This window comes from Salmo trutta, chromosome 15, assembly GCF_901001165.1.
Source record: "Salmo trutta chromosome 15, fSalTru1.1, whole genome shotgun sequence".
Taxonomy (NCBI): Eukaryota; Metazoa; Chordata; class Actinopteri; order Salmoniformes; family Salmonidae; genus Salmo; species Salmo trutta.
This window is the reverse complement of record NC_042971.1, coordinates 14,580,089-14,600,986: the sequence shown is the minus strand read 5'-3', so window position 1 is coordinate 14,600,986 and position 20,898 is coordinate 14,580,089. Positions and strand designations below refer to the sequence as shown.

At 42.3% G+C, this 20,898-nt stretch overlaps 1 protein-coding gene across 6 annotated transcripts in view; it reads left to right on the top strand.

Annotated features, from left to right (window-relative positions):
• The window catches only part of gabrg2 (gamma-aminobutyric acid type A receptor subunit gamma2), a 63,002-nt gene that overhangs the window by 21,183 nt on the left and 20,921 nt on the right, over positions 1–20,898 (top strand). For all 6 annotated transcript variants that reach the window (XM_029690490.1, XM_029690489.1, XM_029690488.1 and 3 more), the window contains exons 5-6: positions 523–605; positions 2,390–2,527. In XM_029690490.1, coding sequence (XP_029546350.1) covers positions 523–605; positions 2,390–2,527 — 221 coding nt within the window. The remainder of the gene's footprint in view (positions 1–522; positions 606–2,389; positions 2,528–20,898) is intronic.

The following is a 20,898-nucleotide window of genomic DNA, read 5'->3' as shown; positions in this document are numbered from 1 at the left end:
TGATACAGTCCAATTGACTGTATCTGACAGGCGGTAGTTCTCTATCGGCACTGATTGAGCTTTGGACCACGTTAATTATCCTAATTTGGTGCCCCCGGTTAAGAAAGGAGAGTAGCTTCGGCCTGGCAGTACTGATGTGGTCTAGTCTAGAGAACGCAGTGGTCAAGGATGAACGGTATCTACTATCTAGCTAGATAACTCTCTCATACTGTCTAATTAGAGGAGGAACTATGCTGGACTGGACTCCTCAACCCAGCTGTGATTGATGTTCTCCCAGAATGCAACCGCAGTTCATTAATTCGTTAGGGAACTCCAACCTCACCAATGGCTAATTGTATCGTCCTAATGCTGAATAGAATGATACATGACAAAAGTGGATGGATGAGTAACGTCATTATTGGCCATTTTGTCATTTAGAAGGTTTAATGAGTCTGACTTTCAAGTCCGCTGAATGGTAGAAATCAGACAGGATTGTTACAAAACAGAACCAGCACAGTAAACGGTGTGTTTTTCTGTTTGCAGGTTGACTATTGATGCCGAGTGCCAGCTTAAACTGAACAACTTTCCAATGGATGAGCACTCCTGTCCCCTGGAGTTTTCAAGCTGTAAGTCTGGCCATATGCTCTCTACTACCCCACCGTCTCGCTCACTCTCTCTCTCGCTCACATACACTCTATATCTCTCTCTGCATGGCGTCCACATGCCCGCTTCCAACTGCAACAGCAGTGGCAGCCAAGAACAAGCACCATACCATGCTGATGAAGACATCAGCACAGTGGACAAAATGCTCCCATGTTTTTTTTCTTCCCTTTTTACTATTGTGAGATAGGGGAAAAGGAAAGAGACAGGAGTACATTTTGAAAAGGGAGAAGCAATACGTTTTTACATTGACCTCCAAACCGTAGGAGTTTAGATCCAGTACAGTAGCAGTGGTGGAAAAATAATTCAATTGTCATACTTGAGTAAAAGTAAAGATACCTTAATAGAAAATGACTCAAGTAAAAGTGAAAGTCACCCAGTAAAATACTACTTGAGTAAAAGTCTAAAAGTATTTGGTTTTAAATATACTTAAGTATCAAAAGTAAAACTAAAAGTATAAATAATTTCTTATTCCTTATATCAAGTCAACCAGGCAACACAATTTTCTTGTTTTAGACAAGGGCCCACTACAACACTCGGACATCATTTACAAATGAAGCATTTGTCTTTAGTAAGTCCGCCAGATCAGAGGCAGTGGGGATGACCAGGGATGTTCTATTGATAAGTCTGTGAATTGGACCATTTCCCTGTGCTGCTAAGCATTCAAAATGTAACGAGTACTTTTGGGTGTCAGGGAAAATGTATGGAGTAAAAAGTACCTAATTTTCTTTAGGAATGTGGTGAAGTAAAAATAAAAGTTGTCAAAAATATGAATAGTAAAGTACAGATACTAAAAAAAACAGCTTAAGTAGTACTTTGAAGTATTTTTACTTAAGTACTTTACACCACTATACAGTAGCCAGGCAGGCAGGGTTGGTGAGAGAGACCACAGCCAGAGAAATCAGTGTTCCTCATGAGGAGCTGGTGGGGATGGGGTTCGTGGTAATGAGCCTGTAAGTGAGCTACAGATGCACCATGGGACGGTCTTGGGAGAGGGAGGGAGGGGGAGAGAGAGAGAGAGAGAGAGAGAGAGAGAGAGAGAGAGAGAGAGAGAGAGAGAGAGAGAGAGAGAGAGAGAGGTTCCTAAATAGCTCCAGGGCAACAAGAAAGAGAAATGAGAGTTGAAGCTCTAAAAACAGAAGAGAAAAACACATTTAAAATTGATGAAAGCCACGGATGATTCCAGTGGCTGAAATCAGTTTGAAGTGCATTAGCTTCCCTCAGTTGCAGCACACGATGCAGCATACTTTTTTTTCAGCACACACAGAGAAAGAGTGCCACATTCACTGCAACCATTTTGTAATGTATCCTGAAAGCATAGCCATGGAAGCATCTTTGGAAGGATAGAATGGCCTTAATGTGGACAGCAGATAAAGACTACAACCTTCAATCCTATGTGTTTAAAAAATGTAAAAACTTGCACTTGGGAAAGTTGAGGTGCATTAAATCACCCCATTTAGCATGATGTAGCATTGTTGTTTTCTTCTCTGGACAGAAATCAACAAAGACTTGACTCAAGGTCAGTCGTTATTAGTGTCCAGTCACTATTTAGGATTGCACCGTACGATGTTACTGAATATACATTGTCCACTTTACATTACAGTGGCCTTAAACCTAATAACCACTGGAGTGCTACAGAAGTACATAGTTTAACACATCACCTGTGCAACACATTTTAATATGGGATGAATTCAGTCATAGACCACCAGGTAGTAATGTCTAGAGCTTAATGGTCAACCCCCCTGTTCAGATGGCTACCCCAGAGAGGAGATAGTGTACAAGTGGAAGAGGAGCTCCGTGGAGGTGGGAGACATCCGCTCCTGGAGGCTCTACCAGTTCTCCTTTGTTGGCCTGAGGAACACCTCCGAGATCGTCAGGACCGTGTCAGGTAATGGTCTCGTTATTTTTCCTCTATCTCTTTCACTCTCTGTCTCTCTCTCTCTGAGCTTCCCTGTTCTGAATGTGCTGTGGTTTACTCAAGGAGCCCCCCTTTCTGGCGCATGCAGCGTGCATGATATGTGCACCCTGGTGAATTAAAATACTCTGTGCCTAGTAACAGAGGAAAACACATGCATTATTTCAGGAGATGATCTTATCCAGAGCGACTCACGGTAGTGAGTGCACACATTTTCGTATTCTGTTTGTATTGGTCCCCCATGGGAATCAAACCCACAACGTTGGCTTTGCAAGTGCCACACTCTACCTACTGAGCCACACAGGACATTTTGCATGCACACATTGTCTGTTGGTGCATTCCACTAGAAACAAAGCAGGAAATGAATTAACCTGAGGAAAATGGCTCCTCGGCAGCTAAAGTTTATCAGAGGCTGTTTTTAGTTGTTGAATGCTTATTATATGTGGTGGTGTGTTAAGAGGCTTGTATAGAAATGCGTGGATAGGTTGGGTAGTCACCGTGATATTCTTTGGTGTACAGCCTGACAGGGAGCTTTACCTTTGGCCAACACAAAATGGCTGACACGTTTCCTCTAAAAGGCCAAACCTAAATAGTGACAGTCATGAAGATATAATGTCATTTTAGCAGTTATTTCCCCTAAATGGCAGCTACAGAAGTGATAACCAGAGGAAACACAATCTGTTACAATTATCATATAATGTGGCAAGAGTCTTTTTGGCTTCTGGAGGGAGGGATGGAGTGCAAATTAAGAAAGATCTTTAAAAGATACTTCATTTATTTAGATGTTTCGCTTAAATGGATATTGATCACGCAGAATGGATCTATATTTCATCTGCTTAGGACTATCTCCCTGGCATAAAGAAACAGACGTGATTGTATCCGACATGCTTTAGTAGAGCAATTAGGTCTAAACATTTTCTTCAGATTACATCTCTGTATATTTAGAAGGCAATTGTTGTTGTACCGAAGGTACACATTTTGCTATGTTCTAAGACACTTCCGGATAGTTTTCCATTTACTGCGAAGGGGACATAATGTACGATGCATTTATTATATTGACTCTTTTGGTCATTGATTTTAATACTGGTGTCATTACACATATGATTGTTAGGCTACACTCGTAGAAACCTAAAAGGGTTCTTCTGCTGTCCCCATAGGATTACCTTTTGAATAACCCTTTTTGGCTCAAAAAGGGTTTTCCTATGGGGACAGCCGAAGAACCCTTTTGGTACCTTTTTTTTCTAAGAGGGTACAGATGTCAGATAGCCTATTCATTTTTCAAAAACTCCATGTCGTGGTCCTAACTAGTATTGTGAAAGATGAACAGAATGTCTTTGATGACAACAGATCCAACTCCTTTCGGCATATAGCCGTTATCAGGAGGTCACGTTTGAGGTACTCTTTTAAGTAGCCTGTATATCATGTGAACTATTGCACGTATAGATAGTGAAAGGTAACCTGACCTGTTGAAAGTGTAAAGCGGTGTATGGAGAAGATAAACTGAATGGGCAGCCACAGTCATTCAGACCTGTCAGTGTATGCGTGCAGTGCGACGAAACCTGGCACGCCTCATTTTCGTAAAGATTAAAAGCAAATAATAAATGACAAAGAAGCGCTCAGTATCTACCATGCACAGCTGCTCCGACAGCTGTTGCCTTTTATATTCACATGCTAGCCTCAGATCCCCGGGATAATACTTTCTCTGAAGTCGGTGAACAAAACAGAGGTACGATACAATGTCTTGGAAAGTCACTCACTGTCTATACAACTGAGAGGGAATTACATTGATTGGAAATAGTATACTATAATCAGACTGATTTTGCTTTCAAGCAATAGATGCTGTGTGGAGGAGGACTAAGTGGAAAGTATTTTTCTATTCTTTTGACATATTGGTTAGATAAACAAAATAGGTGTTCTGTTACGTAACAAGGGAAAGTGAATGCCCCTGTTGTAATGATGTAGTCCTTTGTGGAGTTTGCCTCTGTTTAAGATTCTGGAACACACCATCTGGTGAAAATGTATTCAGAGGTAGCAGAGGAGGGATCATGCCCTTGCACTCTGTATTTTAACTACCGTTCCATTTGTGCTGATATGGGAAATGTTGACCACTGGTAGGGCATTAGGTATATTGTACATTCAGAGCACATAGCTGGAGTTTTATTTCAAGTTTGGCCATAAGCACATAAAGACAGAGTCACTTGATTAGCGTGATTTATTGAGTTCTGTACCGGTTGTAAAATAGGTCAGTTAGGGGGAGCACAAGGATACAGAGAAACAAGATGTTTGTTTCTTACTAAGGTTTGCTTTATAAGGAGGCTGTGTCTGCTTTGATTTGGTATTCATCCTCTGGCAATGTCAACAAACTTAGACCTTCACTATGTCACATCACATTAAGGCCCCTCGAGGGCCACCAGTCTACCTGCGGATCCCTACATCCTCCTCAGACAGTGTCCTGATCTAGCCCCATGCTGCTGACAACTAAGGAACTAGCTTTCCATGGGCAAGCAGGGCAAGCAGTCCGAGAGTGAGAAACAGACAACACACTAGAGGATTTGTCTGTAAGTCATTGCAGTGTCTGCCTCCATACTTGGGTAACCTTAATGCAAACTCAACCCTTTAGTCACTGGGCTAAGCCGGGGGTACGGAGCTGCTACACCCATCTGGCTGGCTGTTCAGAGATCAGGGCAGATCATTGATGGGGGGGGGGGGTTATGGGAGGGAGAGCAGGAAGATAAAGTTCTTTGAGAGCAAGTTGTGTCAGACCTTGTTGTTTTCTTCCATTTGATTAGTCCCTTGCCAAACACATTTCTGAGCATTTGCGTTGACCTATTTAGTCCCATTGGTCACAATAGTGAGAGAAAATGTTTTGTTGTACTTTACAGGCTCTAGAGAACTTAAAGTTGTACTTATCCACAAATAAGTCCTATACTATGCATTATTAAGGTTACCACAATCAAAAAGTTGCACTTTCAGAGACTAATTTGGCACCACAAGTCACTATTCAACAGCTTAAAAAGCACATACATTGTTGACATTTTAAAATATTTTCTTTGTAAATATAATGTTTAAAGGGTCTAGTTTACATACAGGCCTTCATGTTCAATACATTGAATCCATGATGCTTGTGGGATATGAAAATATAATTGTTACCAATGGGAAAATACAGTGGCTCTAACTTATTATATACAGTATATTTAATCATAGCAGATTATTTATTTTTTGATGTTGGGTTACGGATATACTTGATCAAGATGATGCTACAGATGATTGTACCATTATCCATTAGCCTTTACATTTGTTTAAATCAGTGGTTTTGACTGTAAAATGCCATATTTTGTTATTTTTGAGGGGGAATTGTCCATGTATAGACCCATAAACTGAACTTGGGTAATAACTAAACACGTATTTAATGTCAATAGGTTTGTTTAGTGTCTTTTGCACAATGTTAGATCTTGCTGAATAGCCACAGGTGTAAACCTGGTTTGTATGGGTTTTGGGGCTGAGATATGCAGATGTAGATCTGGTTTATATTAGTATTGGGACTCAGTCAAAGGTGTAGACCTGGTTGGTAGGAGTACTGGAGCTGAGGTGCAGGGATAGACCTGGTATACACTTTATGAGTATTCAGGCTTCAGCACATTAAGGCCAGGCTAAGTTGACTAATTGAGTTCAAGCACAGGCGCAGACTATGTAGGTAAGTAACTTGGAGCTGAAATACAGGTGTAGACCTGATTTGTATGAATATTGGGGCTGAAATGCAGGAGTACTCCTATTTTTATGACAATTGAGGCTGACATGTTTCAGTTTACCTGTTTTTTTTGTATATATTTTTTTTATCAATATTGGGTTGGACATGCAAGTGTACACCTGGTCTGTAAGAATACTAGGGTAAACCTCTTCTATATGAGTATGCCCATGGATTTACCTGGTTTATATGAGTAATGGGGTTTAGGGATACAGAAGGCTCATACTGGTAAAGGGTCTGGATGGATGTCTATTGTCCATTTAAATGTCCATTCAAGTTTGCGGTAGGAAAAAAGTAAATGGGGTTGGGACATGTGTTATACCACTGTGCTATGAGTTTTCTATAAGATGAGTAGCGAATACATGGCCGGAGGACACAGGACTAAGATATGCAAATAACAGGATTAGGATGTGCAGCAAAAAGCTGAATATGGGTTACTGTTTGTGATTTGGGGAACACAGGCCTAAGGAAAGTGGGTAACAAGGCTGAGACAGGCAAGTAATAGGGATGAGGTGTATTGGCAAAGGAACTGGGGTCTATGAGTAACAAATAGGACATTTAGGGCTAGTATATGGGTGTATGACATTCATTAGTCTCCTTCTTAGCACATTAACAGAATAAATGAATTGGAAAACCGTTGTTTAAACAGAGCCCGGGTTAGAGCTATACTCTCAACCGTAAAAAGAATCAATCGCATTCGGCATGTTTCAATTTTCATATTCCACATCCCCCCCCTTCTATCGCTCTAAGATGAGTCATAGTCTGGTTTTAAACAGAGTAGCTAATGGTTAATTTGTTATGTATTTGTGTGTGTGTTTTTTTGGGAGAGTGCTATTCTTAGAGTGACCTTTTAGATGCTGTGGCGTGCAGCTCTGTTGTCTGTGTGCGTCAGTCTGTGTGATTTAGCTGGAGTCGAAAAAGCCTCGGGACACATCATCATCCTCCTCCGATTATGGAGCCCCACAGTTTGCAGATGAAATCTGGAGGCATTGTGGATGAAAGGAAGTGACCGGGGTGAGGGACGAGGGACAAGCACAGCACACAGGGCATAACGCCGCCCGCCCGCCTGGTTAATGCGTCATTGTTCTCTCCCCTCTTTAGCCCTTCAGTCCTGCAATGGGGGCCGGCAAAGAAACAAACAAAACCCAAATACCAACACGGGATATTTTCTGAGGCAATCCCCACTTAGGGTGAAGAGACAAACCTTGTGGAAATATAGTGACTGTGGTGGGGAGAGGTTTGGGATTCATCCCAGGGGCACCGTGGTAATGGTCTTGCACCTGGTTCGATAGAAGTAATCAAAAGCAGATTAAGGACAGAAGGTGTCAGACTGTTAAAGAAGATGACCAAGAAGAAGTGAAAGCTCAAAGTTGCCCTTTCACAGGGCAGTGGAATGAATGAAGTAGAAATAAAAAAAACCATATTCCTGCCAAGAGATATTTCCACGTGAAACACAAGTGCATAAACTATACTTACAGTACATCTACACTATTTCAGGTTCTCCTTTCCAGATAAAAACAGTTACTCAGCGATGACAGTGGTCAAAAATCACATCAAATCAAATGTTATTGGTCACATACACATGGTTAGCAGATGTTAATGCGAGTGTAGCGAAATGCTTGTGCTTCTTGTTCCAACAGTGCAGTAATATCTAACAAGTAATCTAACAATTCCCCAACAACGACCTAGTACACACAAATTTAAAGGGGTGAATGAAAATATGTACATATCAGTACACTGCTCAAAAAAATAAAGGGAACACTAAAATAACACATCCTAGATCTGAATGAATGAAATAATTACATAGTTGAATGTGCTGACAACAAAATCACACAAAAATAATCAATGGAAATCCAATTTATCAACCCATGGAGGTCTGGATTTGGAGTCACACTCAAAATTAAAGTGGAAAACCACACTACAGGCTGATCCAACTTTGATGTAATGTCCTTAAAACAAGTCAAAATGAGGCTCAGTAGTGTGTGTGGCCTCCACGTGCCTGTATGACCTCCCTACAATGCCAGGGCATGCTCCTGATGAGGTGGCGGATGGTCTCCTGAGGGATCTCCTCCCAGACCTGGACTAAAGCATCCGCCAACTCCTGGACAGTCTGTGGTGCAACGTGGCGTTGGTGGATGGAGCGAGACATGATGTCCCAGATGTGCTCAATTGGATTCAGGTCTGGGGAACGGGCGGGCCAGTCCATAGCATCAATGCCTTCCTCTTGCAGGAACTGCTGACACACTCCAGCCACATGAGGTCTAGCATTGTCTTGCATTAGGAGGAACCCAGAGCCAACCGCACCAGCATATGGTCTCACAAGGGGTCTGAGGATCTCATCTCGGTACCTAATAGCAGTCAGGCTACCTCTGACGAGCACATGGAGGGCTGTGCGGCCCCCCCAAAGAAATGCCACCCCACACCATGACTGACCCACCGCCAAACCGGTCATACTGGAGGATGTTGCAGGCAGCAGAATGTTCTCCACGTGACTCTGTCACGTCTGTCACATATGCTCAGTGTGAACTTGCTTTCATCTGTGAAGAGCACAGGGCGCCAGTGGCGAATTTGCCAATCTTGGTGTTCTCTGGCAAATGCCAAACGTCCTGCACGGTGTTGGGCTGTAAGCACAACCCCCACCTGTGGACGTCGGGCCCTCATACCACCCTCATGGAGTCTGTTTCTGACCGTTTGAGCAGACACATGCACATTTGTGGCCTGCTGGATGTCATTTTGCAGGGCTCTGGCAGTGCTCCTCCTGATCCTACTTGCACAAAGGCGGAGGTAGCGGTCCTGCTGCTGGGTTGTTGCCCTCCTACGGCCTCCTCCATGTCTCCTGATGTACTGGCCTGTCTCCTGGTAGCGCCTCCATGCTCTGGACACTACACTGACATACACAGCAAACCTTCTTGCCACAGCTCACATTGATGTGCCATCCTGGATGAGCTGCACTACCTGAGCCACTTGTGTGGGTTGTAGACCCCGTCTCATGCTACCACTAGAGTGAAAGCACCGCCAGCATTCAAAAGTGACCAAAACATCAGCCAGGAAGCATAGGAACTGAGAAGTGGTCTGTGGTCACCACCTGCAGAACCACTCCTTTATTGGGGGTGTCTTGCTAATTGCCTATAATTTCCACCTGTTGTCTATTCCATTTGCACAACAGCATGTGTGCTTCCTAAGTGGACAGTTTGATTTCACAGAAGTGTGATTGACTTGGAGTTACATTGTGTTGTTTAAGTGTTCCCTTTATTTTTTTGAGCAGTATATATGGATGAGCGATGGCTGAGTGGCATAGGCAAGGTGCAGTAGATGGTATAAAATACAGTATATACATGTTATATGAGTAATGTAAGATATGTAAACATTATTAAAGTGGCATTATTTAAAGTGGCTTTGTTTTTAGTGACTAGTGATCCATTTATTAAAGTGTCCAGTGATTGGATCTCAATGTAGGCAGCAGCCTCTCTGAGTTAGTGATTGCTGTTTAGCAGTCTGATGGCCTTGAGATGCAAGCTGTTTTTCTATACTGTTTTTCAATACTGACCTCGCCTTCTGGATGATAGTGGTGGTTATTGTCCTTGATTATCTTTTTGGACTTCCTGTGACATCGGGTCCTGTAGGTGTCATGAAGGGCAGGTAGTTTGCCCCCAGTGATGCGTCGTGCAGACCGCACCACCCTCTGGAGAGCCTTGCTTGTTGAGGGTGGTGCAGTTGCCGTACCAGGCTGTGATACAGCCCCGACAGGATGCTCTCGATTGTGCATCTGTAAATGTTTGTCAGGGTTTTGGGTGACAAGTCACATTTCTTCAGCATCCTGTTGCGCCTTCTTCACCACACTGTCTGTGTGGGTGGACCATTTCAGTTGGTCTGTGATGTGTATGCCCAGGAACTTTCCACCTTCTCCACTGCTGTCCCTTCGATGTGGATAGGGGGGCGCTCCCTCTGCTGTTTCCTGAAGTCCATGATCATCTCCTTTGTTTGTTGACGTTGAGTGAGGTTGTTTTCCTGACACCACACTCCAATTACCCTCACCTCCTCCCTGTAGGCTGTCTCGTCGTTGTTGGTGATCAGGCCCATTACTGTTGTGTCGTCTGCATACTTGATGATTGAGTTGGAGGCGTGCATGGCCACACAGTCATGGGTGAACAGGGAGTACAGGAGAGGACTGAGCACACACCCTTGTGGGGCCCCAGTGTTGAGGGTCAGTGAAGTTGAGATGTTGTTTCCTACCTTCACCACCTGGGGGCAGCCCATCAGAAAGTCCAGGACCCACGTACTTTTATGTTAAAAGGGTTAGGAAGGATACACACTGTATACAGTGCATTGGAAAGTATTCAGACCCCTTCACTTTTTCCACATTCTGTTACGTTACAGCCTTATTCTAAAATTGATTAAATAGTTTTTTCCCCCTCATCAATCTACACACAATACCCCATAATGACAAAGCAAAAACATTTTTTTTTTAAATGTTAGCAAAAACTGAAATATCACATTTTCATAAGTATTCAGACCCTTTACCCATTACTTTGTTGAAGCACCTTTAGCAGTGATTAGAGCATTGAGTCTTCTTGGGTATAACGCTACAAGATTGACACACCTGTGTTTGGGGAGTTTTTAACATTCTTCTCTGCAGATCTTCTCAACAACTGTCAGGTTGGATGTGGAGCATCGCTGCACAGCTATTTTCAGGTCTCTCCAGAGATTTTCGATCCGGTTCACGCAAGGACATTCAGAGACTTGTCCCGAAGCCACTCATGCATTGTCTTGTCTGTGTGCTTAGGGTCGTTGTCCTGTTGGAAGGTGAACCTTCGCCACAGTCTGAGGTCCTGAGCGCTTTGGAGCAGATTTTCATCAAGGGTCTCTCTGTACTTAGCTCTGTTATTCTTTCCCTCGATCCTGACTAGTCTCCCAGTCCCTGCCACTGAAAAACATCACCACAGCATGATGCTGCAACCACCATGCTTCACCGTAGGGGTGGTGCCAGATTTCCTCCAGACGTGACGCTTGGCATTCAGGCCAAATATTTCAATCTTGGTTTCATCAGACCAGAGAATCTTGTTTCTCATGGTCTGAGAGTCTTTTAGGTGCCTTTTGGCAAACTCCAAGCGGGCTGTCGTGCCTTTTACTGAGGAGTGGCTTCCGTCAGGCCACTCTACCATAAAGGCATGATTGGTGGAATGCTGCAGACATGGTTGTCCTTCTGGAAGATTCTCCCATATCCACAGAGGAATTCTAGAGATTCTGGTCACTTCCCTGACCAAGGCCCTTCTTCCCTGATTGCTCAGTTTGGCCGTGCGCTAGGAAGAGTCATGGTGGTTCCAAACTTCTTCCATTTAAGAATGAAGGAGGCCACTGTGTTCTTGGGGACCTTCAATGCTGCAGAAATGTTTTGGTACCTATCCCCAGCTTTGTTCCTCAACACAATCCTGTCTTGGAGCTCTACCGACAATTCCTTCGACCTCATGGATTGGTTTTTGCTCTGACATGCACTGTTAACTGTGGGACCTTATATAGACAGGTGTGTGCCTTTCCAAATCATGTCCAATCAATTGAATTTACCACAGGTGCACTCCAATCAAGTTGTAGAATCTCTAGGATGATCAATGGAAACAGGATGCACCTGAGCTCAATTTTGAGTCTCATATCGAAGGGTCTGAATACTTATGTAAATAACATATTTATTTTTCAAATTTGTAATAAATTTGCAAAAAGTTCTAAATGCCTTTTTTTCTTTGTCATCATGGGGCATGGTGTCACGTCCTGGCCAGTATAAGGGTTAATTAGTATTGTAGTTTGGTCAGGACGTGGCAGAGGGTATTCGTTTTATGTGGTTCGGGGTGGTGTGTTTTGTTGAAGGGGCATTTGGTTTAAGTATTCCGGGGTTTTTGGGCACTGTTTGGTTTTCAGGTATTCTATGTTTAGTCTAGTATGTCTGTTTCTATGTTTGGTTAATTGGGGTTGGGACTCAGTTGAAGGCAGGTGTTGTCTATCTGCCTTTGATTGAGAGTCCCATATATTAGGGTGTGTTTGTGTTTGTTATTTGTGGGTGATTGTTCTGTGCTTAGCCTTGTGCCTAGTCAGACTGTTTTGTTGTTCGATCGTTCGTGGTTTTTGTTATTTTTGTATGTTCATTTTGAATATAAATAAACGTCAAGATGAGCCTGCACGTACCTGCTGCGTTTTGGTCCTCCTTCACCGACGACAACCGTGACACATGGTGTGTAGATTGCTGAGTAAATGTTTTATTTAACCAATTTTAGAACAAGGCTATAACGTAACAAAATGTGGAAAAAGTCAAGGGGTCTGAATACTTTCCGAAAGCATTGTATGTATTTTTTAAAATTGATGTAGTTCTGTCCTTGAGCTGTTCTTGTCTATTAATGTTCTGTATTATGTTTCATGTTTTATGTGGACCCCAGGAAGAGCAGCTGCTGCTTTTGCAACAGCTAATGGGGATCCTAATAAAATACCAATACCAAACTCATATTCATTATATAAATAAGCATGTTTTATTTTGTCTGGCTTGCCATTCCAAATAAAGTGAAAAGGGGAAGAGTTCTGAATACTTTCCGAATGTACTGCATAATCAATTTACCAAGGCGGAACAGCTGTGCTCCTATAGGAGCAGGTCTCTGAACCCCTGTCTTCCTCCTGGGTGATGCCAGTGATGAGAAGAGTAGAGACTGAGGCTGTGATTCAGACACAATCCTCTCTGCTGAGTAAAATACCTCCCTCTACATCCAGCCTGTGACAGTCCTATAATAAGCCTATAATTAACACCTGGACATTGATGCTCCTGATAAGCCAAAGAAGAGATTGAATTGGGAAAATAACCGCTTGTTTTCCTCACTATTGACTAACACCTGCATATTAGGAGCTTCTGTAGCACCAGAGAGGGGGATATCGCGAAATAGAGAGAGTGAAACAGGGAGCAGGGGGGCTAGAGAGAAACAGACAAATTGAAATTTGAAATTCCAAACAGTTTTGCCTTTCCACTGATTCTCTCCCTCATTTTCTAAAGTGTAACCGCAGCATCCTGCCTCGTCGCGAGTCAGAGAAATAAACTAGGACTCAGGAATACATTGAGCAGAAATAAAATCATTTGTGAGTGTGGGACATTTTGAGGCTGCGTGACAGTTGTTTGTTGCTTGCGCGAGATGGAGGCTGCAAGGCGAGAGGGGTATAGTGTATAAACAGGCCAGGCTGTTAGGGAGCTGCTGGTTGGCCCGCTCCCCAGTGTCTTCTGGTGCAGCCAGCAAGGCAAGGCTGCCACGCTGCCACATCCTGGCATATCATTATCTTAGCTGGGAGAGCTGCACTGGGGACCATCAGGGGGCTAGACTAGCCCAGCCAGCACACACTTTAATATCACTTTATGTAGCAAGGCTCATGCCACACCAACCTGAGAATACACCTTTCTAAGCCATCATTTGGCTGATTCAGAAGTGAATAATGAGAAAAATATAAAACGGAACATGCAACAATTTCAACGATTTTACTGAAATAAATTCATTAGCCCATAACGACCGGGGAGGGGAGCAGCCATGGGCAGCCAGGCCATGAGTCTTTTCCTACAAAAGGACAGAAATGCTCCTCAGTTTCATCAGATGTCCAGGTGGCTGGTCTCAGATGATTCCGCAGGTGAAGAAACCAGATGTGGAGGTATTGGGCTGGCGTGGTTACACGTGGTCTGCGTTGTGAGGCCGGTTGGACGTACTGACAAATTCTCTGAAACGACGTTGGAAGCGGCTTATGGAAGAGAAATGAACATTACATTCTCTGGCAACAGCTCTGATGGACATTCCAGCAGTCAGCATGGCATTTGCACGCTCCCTCAAAACTTGAGACATCTGTGGCATTGTGTTGTGCGACAAAACTGCACATTTTAGAGTGTCCTTTTATTGTCCCCAGCACAAAGTGTACCTGTGTAATGATCATGCTGTTTAATCAGCTTCTTGATATACCACACTTATCAGGTGGTTGGATTATCTTGGCAATGAAAAATGCTCACCAACAGGCACAAAATATGAGAAAAATGGAATATTTCTGGAATATTTTGTTTCAGTTCATGAAACATGGGTCCAACACTGTACATGTTGCGTTAATATTTTTGTTCAGTATATTTGTCAACTAAATGTCACTTCACGGTTTCTTTCAAAAATAAAAACTGTCAATATTCATACTATTACCTGTGCAAATCACCTTTTCTCCTGGACTTTACTATTGGGAAAAGTGTGAAACGATGTCACAAAAGAATGGGGGTGTCATCAGAAATCGTAGATATAAAAGTTTGATAACACTTTATTTGAAGCATCATAACATGTTATAACAGTCATAACCATGTCGTAATATGTCACAACAGCTGACATAACTTGTCATAATCGCTCCTAATATTGTCATAACACTGTCATGACAAATACATTTAGACCTGTTGTGGCAAATATTGTGTTATTTTTTGGCTACCCCACAAGGCAAGTCATTCCATTACACCATAGCTTACATGTAAACAGTATGTTTGTTATATAACATTTCCTGAATTGGCAATAATTGTCTTGTCAGTGTCATAACGTGTATTTACTTAGTCCAATTAAAGTGACACAGGGTGGTCATAATGCTTCTTAATAGTGTCATAAAGTGTATTTACTTAGTCCATTTAAAGTGACACAGGGTGGTCATACTGCTTCTTAACAGAGTCATAAAGTGTATTTACTTAGTCCAAGTAAAGTGACACAGGGTGGTCATAATGCTTCATGACAGTGTCATAAAGTGTATTTACTTAGTTCAAGTAAAGTCACATATGAAGGTCATAATGCTTCATGACAGTGGCATAAAGTGTATTTATCTAGTCCAGGTAATGTTGCACAATATGGTTATGGTCATAACACGTTAATGCCTTTCTAAAGCACAGCCCTGAATCTACACTAACATAAATTGACATAATGTTAACAGCATGACTATTAAACAGGTGTTAAAAACCTCTCTGGGACATCTGGGACGCTAGCGTCCCACCCGCGGTACACACTATCAACAGCCAGTGAAATAGCAGGGTGGCAAATTCAAAACAACAAAAATCTCATAATTCAAATTTCTCAAACATACAAGTATTATACAACATTTTAAAGATAAGATTCTCCTTAATCCAACCACAGTGTCCGATTTCAAAAAGGCTTTACGGCGAAAGCATAAAATTAGATGATGTTACGACAGCGCCGAGACAAGAAAAACCACACAGACATTTTCCAAGCAAGGAGAGGCGTCACAAAAAACAGAAATACAGCTAAAATGAATCACTAACCTTTGATGATCTTCATCAGATGACACTCCCAGGACTCAATGTTACCAAATACATGTATGTTTTGCTTGATAAAGTTCATATTTATATCCATAAACCCCATTTTACATTGGCGTGTGATGTACAGAAAATGTATTCCCACCAAAACCGCCGGTGAATGAGCACATCAATTTACAAAAATACTCATCATAAACGTCGATAAAATTTACAACAGTTATTGAAAGAATTATAGATACACTTTTCCTTAATGCAACCGCTTTGTCAGATTTTAAATTAGCTTTACGGCGAAAGCACATTTTTCAATATTCTGAGTACAGAGCTCAGCCATCAAAGCAAGCTATACAGTTACCCGCCAAGTTCTGGAGTCAACTAAACTCAGAATTAGTATTATAAATCTTCCCTTACCTTTGCTGATCTTCGTCGGAATGCACTCCCAGGACTCCCACTTCCACAAGAAATGTTATTTTTGTTCGAAATACTCCATATTTATGTCCAAATACCTCCATTTTGTTCGCGCGTTCAGATCACTAATCCAAAGGCATAACGCGAGAGCGCAAAACCAGAGACGAAAAGTCAAATAGTTCTATTACCGTTCGTAGAAACATGTCAAACGATGTTTACAATCAATCCTTATGGTCTTTTTAACATAAAACTTCGATAATATTCCAACCGGACAATAACGTATTCATTACAGAGGAAAAAGAAGGAGCGGCGTGCCAGTGTGCCCGCGCAATAAACAACTCACTGGTCCCAGGCAGTCCACTGATTTGACTGAGCTCCTATTCTCTGCCCAGTAACAGTAGATGCATGAAACAAGTTTCTAAAGGCTGTTGACAGCCAATGGAAGCCTTGGGAAGTGCAAAATGACCCCACAGACACTGTAGTTTCAATAGGGATTAGATAGAAAAACTATAGGTCACTTCCTGGTTGGATTTTTTCTCAGGTTTTTGCCTGCCATATGAGTTCTGTTATACTCACAGACATCATTCAAACAGTTTTAGAAACTTCAGAGTGTTTTCTATCCAACTAATCTACTAATAATGTGCATATTCTACCTTCTGGGCCCGAGAAGCAGGCAGTTTAATTTGGGCACGCCTTTCATCCGGACGTCAAAATACTGCCCCCTATCCTAGAGAAGTTAAAGTTACAGCATAAAAATAAAATATGTAATGGGTTCAGTTAAATAACATAATGTTTACAAATGGCAATTGTTTCCCTGTGTAAACTTTATTCAAAACTAAAATCTATGTTTTAAGTGAGAATAGGCATTGGTCTAAAGTGGAAAAAGAAAGGAAATTCACGAGCACCACAATGCCTATTCCACCCATGCTCTACCAAGGTTTTCCAGCACACAGCTTTGACCTACTACAGTAGCTAGTTGCAAAGTAGCTAAAAAATAGTAAGTAGTTGCAATTAGCTAAGAGGATAAAGTTTTCCATAATGAGATTGGAAAACTCAACCTTTGGGTTACTAGACATTTGTGTTATATGCCCATCCTTCCTCCCAACCAACCAACCTTGTTTTTGCCTTAAGTAGCCTTCTGTCTTAAGTAACCATACCAAAAGTAATATATCTACTAATTTCAGTGTCCCGGATTTACATTTTCTATGTTACGTCTAGTCTATGGGATCAGGCTGCAACACAGCGTGTTGCACATGCAGTGATTTTGATGTTGTTGTTTTACACTGGTGCATTGTGTGCAGGCCCCTGACTACTTTTTACTTGTGCATGGTGACTTGAACACTGAACAGTAACTTGACACTGTGTTGATCAGTCAGCACACATTTGGATTATAAGAATGACAAGACAGCAGGAGAAAGAGCTTATGTCGGAGCTGGAATTTATTCTACACGTTTGAAATAGTGATGCTGTCAGTCAAGTCTGCACAACTGAGGTCCTGTTTACATGTGCATTTGGGGTTCAGCCATTTACTATGCGGTTCATAGCTAGCTTAATGTTTCTTAACAAAACTATTTGTTTTCTCGACTATGGTTTGAGTGGTCTTGGTTGTTCTTCGAGGAAATGTAGCATAGCTAACTGCAGTGTTTGACCTGTCTGAAATCTGGCTACCTCATTTTACCGTGCTTAGTTTGGTCTGTGCAATGCAAATGAACGTGAGTATCATGGCAGCTTCCCAAAGTTTGGTGGTTGGTTTTAAACTTAACGCTTTGTGTAAGAAAGTATAATCTATTGTGGTGCATACACTGGCTAGACACATTAGGTAATGTTCCAATCCTATATTGGCTAAGGTTACTTAGCTAGCTAAAGTTAATTGGCTATCATAGCAGCCAATGACATTCACTAGTTTATTTGTACATATTTGTTTGTGCTCCGATTACACACAAGTGTCTAGATCAGCAGTTTACACAACTTCAGCCTTATTTGAAAAACCTTACTTTGAACAATATAGCTAGATAGCTTTTCTCACTTGTTGGTTAGCTACCTAGCCAATGTTAGCTCTCATCTGACTGGTATAACGTTCCATTAGCTAGCTAGCTAGCTACCTAGCTAATCAAAACAAAAACACATTCATTGGCTAGTTACCTTTATTTGCCTGTGTGTTAGCTAGCAAGCTTTCAACTGACTACTGTTAGCTAGGTACATAAGCTAGATGCTAGGCTTTGTATAATCAAGCTAACGTTAGCTACGTAACATTAGCTACCTAGTTAATCAAAATATCTGTGTGCCTTTATTGGTTAACCTAAGCTTGAATACCACCACATAGCTAGCTATAAACAGTATCCTAGGTTTGTTCGCATACACTCCTTATGACTGGCAGTGGCAGCATTGTGCAAGCAGCTGTGTTGTTGCCGAGCAACCAACCCTGTGTTAGAACTCTGAGTTTCGGCTAAAAGAGATGTTAGCATTTTCAGAAATGCTACAAAAAGGTAGCACATAGTTGGTTCTTCACGGACAGTAATTAGCATGTGAGAGCAATAAATTATACATTTAATAAAAATGTTGCACCTACAAACTTAGTAATTTTTTTTGTCCAATGTTCACTTTATGGATGCTATAGTCTCATTTTAATCGGATGTCTAGAATTTGAGCTAGGTAAGCGCAAGAAATTCTCTTAAAAATCAATTGCCAATGACCCTGTTAACAAATATGGTATGTGGTTCTTGGTAACGGCTGAGCGGCTCATGACGAGTGTGTTGTGTACCTCCAATCAAGTTTATTAGGATTTTTCATCAAGATTGGTGTCATATGGGCTTAGATATGGTGAAAGGAAGATTTTAATTTAACACTGAGCTTCATCCAATCCCTATAATTGACGCGACTATCGTTGCATGTTTAATTTTTCCATGTGGCTTGTCTAAAAGAGAACAGAATAATGTATCAAAAAACTAAACGCTGTTGTGTCACAAGCGTCGTATTGAAGAGACCAAGGCGCATGAAAGCACTTCACAAAGAAAAACAAACGACAGCCAAACAATTCTGTCAGGTATACTAACAAACTAAACAGAAAGCAACCACCCACAAAACCCAAAGGAAAACAGGCTGCCAAAGTATGGCTTCCAATCAGAGACAACGAAAGACACCTGCCTCTGATTGGAAACCATACTCGGCCAAACATGGAAAACGAAACATAGAAATAGAAAACTAGAACAGATTTCCCTAGAACCAAAAACCCCCAAAACACACAAAACAACCCCCCTGCCACGCCCGGACCATTCTACTATGGCAAATGACCCTTTTCACTGGTCAGGACGTGACATGTTGAATGAATGAAAGCATCAAACCCAGTCACAAAATAACTATACTGCTTCAGAAAGAGTGTTCAAGACCTTGGCTCCTTGAATGCAGATCTCCAAATGCTCTGGATGTTGGTCCCTCATCCATTTGTTGACCCCAAAGACCTTCAGCTCATATTGATAAAGGTTCTCTTGGATCATATAGTCTTCAGCATCGTGATTAGTTAAAAAAACAAAGTAAATGCACATAGTCAAAGCTACTAGATCCATAATATCTCAGATCAAGACAACAAAGAATAATGATCAATCATTACATTGATTATTGAACTATTGTAATTTTACTGTAATTCTATGTGAGTGGGCTGGAACAGGCCATCTGTCGTTGAGGTCACTCACAGGAGGTTAGATTCAAAGTTTGTTTCTAGCATTCTCCCTCAAGGTCTTCACCTCCACCCCTGGATGCAGACGCAACTAGCTACTAGCATCCTGACCAGTTGCATCACCGCCTGGTATGGCAACTGCTCGGCCTCCGACCGTGTCAACATCCTGGCAGAGGCAACCAGGTTTTGGGCTAAATTGTCCCGGTACTTGATAAAGTTCATGATGCCATCGCATTGACCTTAACAATGCCATCGCATTGACCTTAACAAGTGAAAGCAAAATAGCCCCATAACATCAAAGATCCACCACCAACTTTTACAAAAGATATGAGGTACTTTTCTGCAAATGCTTCTGGTTTTCAATGCCAAACCCACCACTGGCTCTATTTTCATGTCATCTGACCATAAGCACCGGTTCCAATCCAAGTGCCTGTCAGAGTCTAGGTGATGTGGGTAAGGCGGAGTCAGGCACAGGACACAGAGATGAGTACATTTACATTTACATTTAAGTCATTTAGCAGACGCTCTTATCCAGAGCGACTTACAAATTGGAGAGCGACTGAGTACTAATAGTAACTTTACTCAAAATCAATCTTCCAACAAGGAGAACGAAAATCCAGAATCACATAAACAAGACAACTGACAACAAAAACAAAACCATGATGACTCCAGAGGGTTAAATAGGGAAATATTTAAAACGTAATGGGAACCAGGTGTGAATAATACAGACAAAACAAATGGAAAAAGAAATGTAAACCAGTGGAGGGTAGAAAGCCGGTGACGTCGACCGCTGAACGCCGCCCGAACAAGGAGAGGCACCAACTTCGGCAGAAGTTGTGACAGTATTCCCCCCCCCTTGACGCGCGGCTCCAGCAGAGCACCGACACCGGCCTCGGGGACAACCCGGAGAACGAGGCGCAGGACGATCCGGGTGGAAACAGTGAAATTCCTGCAGTAAGGAAGGGTCCAGGTTGTCCTCCACCGGCACCCAGCATCTCTCCTCCGGACCGTACCCCTCCCACTCCACGAGGTACTGAAGACCCGACGCCTTGAGTCCATAATGGCTCGCACAGTATACGCCGAGGCCCCCTCGATGTCCAGAGAGGGTGGAGGAACCTCCCGCGCCTCAGACTGCTGGAGCGGACCAGCCACCACCGGCCTGAGGAGAGACACATGGAACAAGGGGTTAATACGATAATCAGGAGGGAGCTGTAACCTATAACAAACCT